The 9,597-nt window shown below is 31.4% G+C and overlaps 4 protein-coding genes across 7 annotated transcripts; 3 read left to right on the top strand and 1 right to left on the bottom strand.

Annotated features, from left to right (window-relative positions):
- The first annotated feature begins 521 nt into the window (after positions 1-521).
- LOC117220449 (stress-associated endoplasmic reticulum protein 2) lies at positions 522-2,129 on the top strand. The gene is made up of 3 exons (XM_033470412.2): positions 522-813; positions 1,259-1,331; positions 1,413-2,129. The coding sequence occupies exons 1-3, from the start codon at positions 730-732 to the stop codon at positions 1,448-1,450; spliced, it is 195 nt and encodes a 64-aa protein (XP_033326303.1). The 5' UTR covers positions 522-729; the 3' UTR covers positions 1,451-2,129.
- Positions 2,130-2,265: 136 nt separating this feature from the next.
- Positions 2,266-3,898, top strand: LOC117220448 (uncharacterized). Its single transcript, XM_033470411.2, has 5 exons — positions 2,266-2,697; positions 2,787-3,031; positions 3,092-3,284; positions 3,353-3,451; positions 3,519-3,898. Exons 1-5 carry the CDS (start codon positions 2,649-2,651, stop codon positions 3,638-3,640), a joined length of 708 nt encoding a protein of 235 aa, XP_033326302.2. The 5' UTR covers positions 2,266-2,648; the 3' UTR covers positions 3,641-3,898.
- On the top strand, positions 3,674-7,658 carry LOC117220447 (putative malate dehydrogenase 1B). Of its 3 annotated transcripts, none has more exons than XM_076522462.1 (6): positions 3,674-3,816; positions 4,176-4,754; positions 4,829-5,118; positions 5,204-5,391; positions 5,473-5,602; positions 5,664-7,658. In XM_076522462.1, the coding sequence occupies exons 2-6, from the start codon at positions 4,504-4,506 to the stop codon at positions 5,864-5,866; spliced, it is 1,062 nt and encodes a 353-aa protein (XP_076378577.1). In that variant the 5' UTR covers positions 3,674-3,816; positions 4,176-4,503; the 3' UTR covers positions 5,867-7,658. The 3 variants fall into 3 exon arrangements, with proteins under 3 accessions (XP_076378577.1, XP_033326301.2, XP_033326299.2); XM_033470410.2 differs by lacking the exon at positions 3,674-3,816 and adding an exon at positions 3,972-4,113 and having other exon boundaries at positions 4,441-4,754; XM_033470408.2 differs by lacking the exon at positions 3,674-3,816 and having other exon boundaries at positions 4,302-4,379; positions 4,478-4,754.
- eIF2beta (eukaryotic translation initiation factor 2 subunit beta) lies at positions 6,677-9,132 on the bottom strand. 2 transcript variants are annotated; one of them, XM_033470414.1, is made up of 7 exons: positions 8,965-9,132; positions 8,154-8,414; positions 7,911-8,067; positions 7,802-7,834; positions 7,403-7,590; positions 7,030-7,314; positions 6,677-6,946 (listed from the first exon to the last, which is right to left on the bottom strand). In XM_033470414.1, exons 1-7 carry the CDS (start codon positions 8,980-8,982, stop codon positions 6,902-6,904), a joined length of 987 nt encoding a protein of 328 aa, XP_033326305.1. In that variant the 5' UTR covers positions 8,983-9,132; the 3' UTR covers positions 6,677-6,901. The 2 variants fall into 2 exon arrangements, with proteins under 2 accessions (XP_033326305.1, XP_033326307.1); XM_033470416.1 differs by lacking the exon at positions 7,802-7,834 and having other exon boundaries at positions 8,965-9,130.
- Between the last annotated feature and the right edge of the window lie 465 nt (positions 9,133-9,597).

Below are 9,597 nucleotides of genomic sequence, written 5' to 3'. Positions count from 1 at the left end.
ATATGGCGGCATTATTTGAATCGAAATATTGAAGAAAAAGTAACGTTTCAGGTTTTCATGCTTGAATTACTGAAATCTGTCACAATTAAAAGTTTTCAGATGCTACAGACGCTTCTTTTGGAGCAAAAAATGAAGTTACCGACAGTCAATTTTGGGTATCAGTTTCATCATTTTACCACCATCCCAGTTGGCGTTGAACAGACCCTGAACGGAGCTTCACTTTTTCTTCAAAAGAGGCGTCATGCTTTCGAACCTTTATTCGCCTTCATAATTTCGCGCGCTATATCCTCCACGAACGTGCTACGTATGTTCAAAGTGTCTACTCGTTTCTGGAAAGGACAACGTTGGTCAACATTTTTCTTGATAAATCTGTTGCGTGTTATAAGAAATACCTTTAAAGATTGCATAATTGCAAGGTATCTAATGTTATAAACTAGTAACATAGTATGCGCATTTCTTGTTGTCTAATGTACACGATCGTGTGAAGAGCTGTATAGTTATTGTTTTGACTTGAACAGTGCCAGTGTGGCACCCAACGCTGCACCGTCGTAAAGTCAAAGCGCACACGTCGACGCAGTCCAGAACCGAGCGTGTGGCGCACGTACACACCTGTTCGCTATTCGGAAAGCCCTGCATATTGAAGCACGGTGACAGCAACATTATTTCGATTGCCGATTACTTTCCTTTCATTTTAATTGGAACTCCTTCACCTATAAGAAAACCGTAAAAATGGCACCAAAACAGAGGATGCGCATCGCCAACGAAAGAGCTACGAAAAACATCACGCTTCGGGGAAATGTTCCGAAATCGACGGTAAGTTGTTTTCCTCGCTGTTCAATGAAATTCGCTCAATAAATACGCATGGTCAATTAAAATGATTAGGGAATAATAATTCGTATAAAAACAAGCCACTGTCACTTTACAATATCGAGGTTACAAACTTTCATAGTCGAAATAAGTCATACACGCGTGCTCTGACATTTCTAGCAGTTTTGATACATCGTATTTTTCAAGTTTTTTTATGTCGAGATCAATTTTTAATTATGACTTGTAGGATAGTAAATACTCGAAGGTATTTATTCGTGAAATATAAAGAAATATGGTTTAATAGAACAATAGTTGTACCATATGTAATGTAAACATATGCATAGATTATTGATACTTTTACGTATACCAGTTTTTATATAAAAACCTATAATGTAATATTTTGATTTGAATAACGTCAGCATTTCTCAGAATACTATTTAATAATTTCTAGAAACCACAAGAAGATGGATCTCCAGTTGGACCATGTTTGCTAGCGCTTTTCTTATTCGTTGTATGTGGTTCTGGTAAGTTTCATTTATAATGGTCATTCATTTATTTTCTTGTTCCGAATTTGTAGAATATTTATGGAATCTTTCATTTTTCAGCTGTATTCCAAATAATTCAGAGTATTAGAATGGCTTAATGTTACCAACGTAAAAATCAAAGAGATGTTGCTGTTACTGTTAATATGAAAAGCTGTCTACAACTAATTGGTACACAAACGAGATCAACAGACTGTTTTATCATACACTATAAATATGTAGGCATCAAAATGCTGTTGATATAAAACTGAAATCACAGTCTTGCTACACAATTTTTTCTATTTGGTATAACACAAAAAGTTTATTTATAAAAATTTAGCATTTATATACTTCTTACTTAACTGCATTATGTATTGATTGTATCGATGAAAGAAGATTGCATTTAGTGCATTTTGTTCAAATATTTCCAATTTAATATAACAGAGTGTCCAGTTGACTATAACGAAACAATTAATTGATTTTTATTTCGTCGCTTCGTATACAGCAATTATTATGCATATTTTCATAGGAAATGTAAATTCTTCCATCGATACGTGCATAGTAAATAATTGTATATATGTACGATCGATTAATTGTATCAATTCATTAATCAAAGCATTCCACTGTGAGCAGTTGGTAGCTTTTGGTTGTCGATATATTTTAGAGGCCTTAAGAACATAATAGGTCCTTCTATGTATATGTAAAATATATATTATATATAATATCAATGTAATTTATCCTAATGAAATATTTGCTACTGACAATTCTTTGTCTCTTTTAATAAATTATATTATGAATAAATTCGAATCTTGTTTCTGACAATTCTTCTTAATTATTAATAAGCTTTTCTGTTCATTCAAATTAGAATAGAATGTTCTGTTTTAAGCAATTTAGGACTTTAACGAATTTTAACAAAGAAAACCGGAAAGAATTTTTTTTAGTATTTCATGTTTGTGGTACAAACTTTTAATAGCAAATATTTTGTCACGGCACTCTTCGTCTTCAAAAATTAAATTTGAATTATCGAGCTATGAAAAATACAACTATGACCATAACGTTACATTTTACATTTGAATTTCCCTCTTATCGCCATTTGTCGGAGGATATAAATACGGTAGCGCCATCAAAAATGATACATACCTACGTTCGCGTGGTCACGCAACAACATATTTAAATTAAACGGAAAACTTGTAATGAACGATAGCAGAGCGAATTATTTGTGGAAGAAAAAGTCTTCATTTTTGTTAAATTCTTCCCTGCTACGTACAAAACATTTGTTGCATATTGTAAGAACGCAATATCGTGAAAGATTTAAATAAAATGGCTGGTATATTCAATTTGTTTGGTAGTGCATTCGATCTCGACAAAGGTACGAATATGTATACTTTCGATGATTATATCCTATGCATTGCTTGCGTTTTAATTTTTAAGAAAGTTTATGAAAACTGTACATTGTAGATCAAGTCGCAAAGCCGTTGTCAAGAGCAAATACAACTCTTGGAATTGGTGGAACTTCTTTAAAATCAATCAATCAGCCAAAGCCAAAAGGATTGTCTATGAGATCTAACTCGAGTTTAAATGTACCTAGCGAATCACATTTGAATCAAGGCTCATACAACAAACAACAAAACAATTTAAAACCAAATTTAACACAATTAGACAGCAATGGTCGTCCAATATCGCCACATAGAGAATTGCTGAAGGTACTAGTACAAATGCTATTAATGCTTCTTGAATTAATATAACTAATAATTTATTTACAGAAACCAAATGTCCAGTTTCACAAAATGAGCAATCTGTTTCCAAAGAAAATATCGGAGAAACAGAATGTGCAATTACGAAAACCATCTGGAGAATTTTCCTTTAAGAAACCATTGACACCAAAGAATATAATTCAGGAATCATATCCTGATCCAGAGGAATTGGCACATTATTATGATATGCAGTTTGATTTTGGTATGATCTTAACAATAACATTTTGATTTGAAAATGTTTACTAAAATTTGTATGGCTCGCTTTTGCAGATCATTTTTATACAATAGAAGCAGAAAAGGAATTTAGAGAACTATTAATGAATAAGAAAAATAAAGTGCTGCCATATGAGGATGAAGGATTTCATTCAGGTATAGAAATTTAATTTTTGTTATAATATGTAGAGATCTTCGATTAAATATTAAATTTCCTATTTAGATCCAGAATTAATAACATGCGAATTTCCCATGCTACGTGTATCATTTGATTCTGATTATGAAGAAAGGGAAAATAACGTGACAGTTAATTTACCAGAATTATCTGATGATGATATCTTTTAATTTAATACCACACGATACTTATGTAGCTTAAGACAATTTTCTAATATTTTATAATAATCAGATGATGATATCTTTTATTTAATACTATGATACTTAAGTAATTTAAGACAATTTTCCATTATTTTATCTAAGAACAATTATACGAGAAGTTTATGTTAAGAAGATTTTTGTGAAAGGTATTATATTTTGTATACTTAACTATTGTATCATTACAAATACTAATAAGTCATAAATAAAATATTTGCATATGTAACGATACAGTTATTGTTTTGTTATTAGATCTATTAATTCTAATTTCATTAAACACATGTCATTTGTTAAATGCAGAAAAGATGGTTAAACGTGTTATTGTAATAGCAGGTATTTTGCAAGACCGTACCTTTAATCATATTCGTTTTATTGCCGAATGTTTATCTACGTTATTGCCGAATTTCAATTTTAACGTAATTTGTAAAGATTCAACAGAATGGAAAGTAGGTGATCGTTGCTTCTCTTACCGTATTAATATTTATTGTACCGTATTAATATTTTCCAGTCTTGGTTACAACAAACGTGCATATGTTATGGTTGGGATCACACTAAATCTCCCATAATATGGAAAGAAATTGGGTTGTCTCATACCAGCACTACATATATTGGTGGTGCTTACCAATTTTGGGAATTGCTGCATAAATATTATAACATTACATCTTATTTAAACAAAGAAGATCTTGATGCTTTACAAGAGGATTTCGAATTTGTAAATAAATGCGATATCTATTCAATATTCTAAACAACTAAGTTAGTTATTTACTTTGTAGATTTATGATGCAGAAAGTAAGAAATGTAAATGTTTAGAGACGCACCAAGAATGTCGTCGGATAATGATAATAGGAGCAGGAAGATCTATGTGCCCGGAGTTAGTTCCGCAATTGATCATGACAAAAGAACTCTGGTTGAGCCATGGACTTGTTATAAGTTTATATGATCAACCAGGGTGCTTCTTTAAAGTAAGAAAGATTGTAAAAGATGCACAAGGACTTGATGGTGGTTTGAATGCAGTAAAAGTTGTTTATAATATACCTGATGGTTTACGTGATTGTGATGTATTGCTTTACATTGATACCTTATCAAAGTAAATAGAAATAGCTAACATTTTAATTTCATTATTGAAGAACTATCTAATTTCAAGTTGTATCTTTTTTTCAGAGAAGAGTTTGAGGGGACAGAAGGTTGGTTGTATCGTAATTACAATACTATAAAAGAATTATCTATGCAAATAAATAATTATGCACCATCTCACATGAAAGTAATTTTTTGTTCAATGGGTCCCATATGTTTTGCTGTTGATGTTATGCTCAAATTTGTTATAAAATTACCAAAAACAAATATTGTGGCTGCTGGATCTCAGTACGGATTAGAATCGATATATGTGTTGGCACGTTCAACAGGTTTTCCTTTAAGGAATTTTGGTTGCCCTCCTGTTTGGGGATACCTTGGTTGGTTTACATATTAGTATAATTCAATTTTATGCTTACATTATTTTATACCGCACAGTTGTTGAAAAACTGAACTCATTTCTAGGAATTAATCAGTTTGTGGATGTCCATCATATGATTCAGAAGTATGACTATTATATACCTAATAGAAGAGCTCTGGATTCAAGCGACAATGCAACACTACCAATTGGAGTCCAACGTTCACAATTAAGATGGTTTTTTTATATGGTCCATGATAAAACAGATTATTATAAAGAGATTTATGCACGCAAGGTAAAAATGTAACATTTTTAATTAACTTTTCTTTATGATAAATCTACAAACGAATCAAAATTCCTATACACGTCTCCATAGAATCTTACTCAATACCAAGTGGGAAGATGTGAAGACTATCAAAAATGCAGAGCAATTTGTGATCTTTTAAAATTGTGGTACAGCACAGACGTGGGCGATGAAGTTATTTCATTAGGTGTTATTTCCGATGGTAAGTATAGTAAAAGTAAGAGTACTAGAAAAGATATAAACTCGTTCTTTCTTCGTTATAGGTTCATTTGGTATCCCAGAAGGAGTAGTATTTTCACAACCGGTATATTTAAAATTGTTAGAGGATCAGTCGCGAGCATGGGTACCGTTTCAAAATTTTCCAATGCCAAACATACCGCTTAATATATTTCAAAACCTTGTGAATACTGCTGTTATTATTCTTAATAACATACTGACAATTGAAAACAGTATAGGGAAGCATTAAATCCCGGAAATTTGGAGAAATATTGACTCATACAAATTCCTAACATCCTAAAATTATATTCATAATTTCATACATTTTATTAATTGCATTGAAATAGAAAAAGATAATATGAGCAATCCTAATAAGCATTTTAGTATTTTTATTATATGGATGGTAAAAATAAGCAACAAAACTTCTTAAGATAGATTTATTCCTTACTAAATACAAGTTGAATAAATTAGCTAAGAAATGTTACTAATAATTGTTAAAAAAATTATTACATTTTATCATGATAATCCTTCAAGAACAATTAGTTACGGGAGTAATACTTTTTATAGTACATAATAGTGTATTCGAATTTAATGTTACAATTTGTTTTCTTTGTATACACAAAATAATATAACAAATTATTATTACCTGCTTATATGTATTGTTAACAATTGGTAATGTATACCATTTTTCACTTAATCGAGGATTCTTTATACAGAATTTTATGTCACAATGGTAGACAAATGGATAAATAATGCATATCGTATCGCTGCATCATTATATCATTACTATTCAATGCATGATTGTAAAAACAATCGGTAATATCTATTAATGTTTAAATTAATATATGTTTATATATTGCAAAATAAAATACATAAAGAATTAAAATCTAGCCAAATATTTAGTTCATAAAATGTTTCCAACGATAGGCAGTATATTTAAGATTTCGAAATTAAGTGTAATGAAGTGTGAATGGTGTAAAGATCTAAAATTATAAATTCTAAAAACATTCATTGGGGAAAATTATAAAAGGAAATTTGTTATGAAATAATTTTTACGCAGTTTCTGTGTTTGACTGTATAGATTGGTGATAAAAAACATAGGTTGCAAATTTGACAATTACTTTCTCTTAGAACTGACGATATTCAATTCATGCGAGTAAAAACAGGTGTTTAGATTGCACGCCGTTACAATAGGTATAGTAAAAACTGTATTCTAACACAAAAAATCTCTGACAATTTGAAAATTATGCTACAAAATCGATAGATGGGACATATGAACATTTTCTTAGGCAGTTTTTGCTCGAATAGCAGCACGTTTTCCTGTAACGGCCTGTAAAAGAATAATGCGTTATTCAAATAACTTTGAAAAATAAGGTAAAGACCTGAACATCCGCAACGTGGAGAAACACGTACCTGGAAGCCAGATTTTATGCTAGCTACTGAACATCTTGAGCCACAGGTTTCACACTGTAAGAAAAATAGTCGAGTGTCCTTTTGAAGGATGGTGTCTGGCGAGCGGCATGTGTGACAGGTAACATATTCCTTAATATATCTCCTAAGAACATTTTCTATTTGTTTCTGTTGGAAACGACCCTTAATAATAAGTTGACTATTTCCATCAACAGAACCACTAGTTCCTAACTCAGCAAGTAAAAAGTCAAGTAAATGTTTCGGTTGCCTATGAAGTGTTTTACAAATCTGTAATGGGAAAAATATGATAAAAAATAAAGAGGAACAATTTTTCGATATTACACATACATATACGAAACATCGATGCTATACTTACTTCAGTGAAATTAGCAAATGATGTCTTCTTGGTGCCTATACGTACTACTTGCGGAGGACGCATAACAAACTTTTGTTTTTTCCCAGCTACCATATCAGGGTTCTTTTCCCTCATAATGTTGAACACTCTTACCAATAATTCATCATATGTGTAATCTCTGTCCGAACCAAACCATAAACTTGTTTCCTCTAAGAAAGAAAAAATAATACAAGTTTAGTGAATTAATAAAATAAAAAAAACGCTACTTACACACTAATCTTTTCTATTATTTAATATAAACAAAATATAGTATATACTTTTAATTAGAGTAACCCTAATGAAAATGCAGAGATGATATAAAAATCTGTAACTATTACATTAAATACTGGACATGTAGAAGGTAACATATATTTCCCTTACCGTACTCTGCATTTCGCTCAGATTCAATGCAGCATGTTAACAAATAATGAGTAACATAAAATAATGAGTTACCCGCGACTATAAAATATTTTCAATATATGATATTTACCATTCTCTTTATCTTCTGTTTCTTTACGCTCTTCCTCTGCTACCAGCTCATCAAGATCTTTCTTTTTCTTTTTCTTCTTTTTAGTTTTTGAGAAATCCATGTCCAAATCAAATGTGTCATCCACTGCAACTTCTTCAGTTTGTTGTTCAACAACATCCTTTCAAAATTCAAATATATAATTAATAATCTATAATAACTAGTTCCCTTGATCTGCCTATGCAGACATTGATTTAGAAATAACACCTCTTTCTTTGTATCTGGCAAAGCTGCATCCAGTTCATCTAAGTTAAATGCTTTTTTCTTCTTCTTCTTCTTTCTACCAAAATTTTCTAAATCCAATGTGTCATCGTCCTCTGCAAGTGCAAGAGGTTCAGGCTCTTGATTTTCCTTATCACCGGTGATCTCCATTGAATCCCCAGTACTGCCAACTTCATTAAATGCGGCATCAAGATCAAAAGTAGTTTTCTTCTTCTTTTTCTTCTTCTTCAAGGTAGGATCGAATACCTAAAAAGTTTTATAAAAATAATTTGCGAATCCGCCAAAACAAGCCAAAACACTGTTTTAGGTGTTACATAAAATTTCATTAATTCCAGTAGTACTCAATTAATCATCCACAGTAGTTAAAATACAGAATATACTAAATGTATTTCAACTTCAGAATATTTAATGTATTAATTCCAAAATATTTCTTTCAATAAAATATGCGCCAAAGACTACGGTTTGTTACAAAAAATAGAAATTTTATAACGATGGAAGAAAAGTACTTAACAGTGCGTTACAGTCAAAAGGTACAACATGTCAAAGACAAATCTGTATTCTCTAATGCTATCCACATGGCTTTGAGGTTGGGATACAAAAAGCTGCAGCAGATTCATTGGAATGCAATTCTGCTAGAATATATTCTTCTTATATCAACGAATGCTTCATTATATCATCGGTGGATTACTGGGTATTGTCAAAAAATTGAAAAGTATGTCAAGTTGACCACGCTTCCATGCTTTTCCGATACCATATAGATACCATTTCCAACATGTATTTCAGTATTTGTACGTACCGAGTCTTCTTCAGTCATTTTGTATGTCTTTTGAAATAGTTTTACGACACCAATAAACTGATCAATTTGCTCGCTTTCCTAAACGTAACAGAGCATCTTCATTGCACGGATCCTGGCTATCTTCTATTCTGTACCACCACCTATACACATAACGTCTTGTTAACGAATATTGCATCAGAAATTCGACTTTTAAGTCTAAAGCGTGATTCACAAACTCGATACTGTCGTTTCAGCGTTGAACTGCGATAAGCGTTCCTATTGGTCACTCGCACTAGGTCCATTAATAGGAGCCTGAAACACTTGTAGACATATTAAACTTTTTTTCAAACAAATAATAATGTAATCTGCCTACATATTGTAATTGTATTAAATTATCAATGTCTATGATTACAATACGAAACTGTAAATTCATTTTGCGCTTAGCGTAACGCCATCTGTTGGGAGTTCTTGTCACGAACATGTGGCATACTCGATTACCTACCGGAGGCGGGAAAGTCTTGTGATATTTAAACTTTAAATTTTGTTATTGATTCCAACATATTCTTTGTTTCACAACCATCTAAATTTAGTATAATCATTGAGTAGTTATTTGTTCTACGAAAAATTAAATAATTAGTTGCAAAGAGTGCATGA

The sequence above is a fragment of the Megalopta genalis genome, chromosome 5 (genome assembly GCF_051020955.1).
Source record: "Megalopta genalis isolate 19385.01 chromosome 5, iyMegGena1_principal, whole genome shotgun sequence".
In the NCBI taxonomy this organism is placed as follows: domain Eukaryota; kingdom Metazoa; phylum Arthropoda; class Insecta; order Hymenoptera; family Halictidae; genus Megalopta; species Megalopta genalis.
The sequence above is the reverse complement of the archived record's forward strand: the minus strand, read 5'-3'. Positions and strand labels throughout refer to the sequence as shown.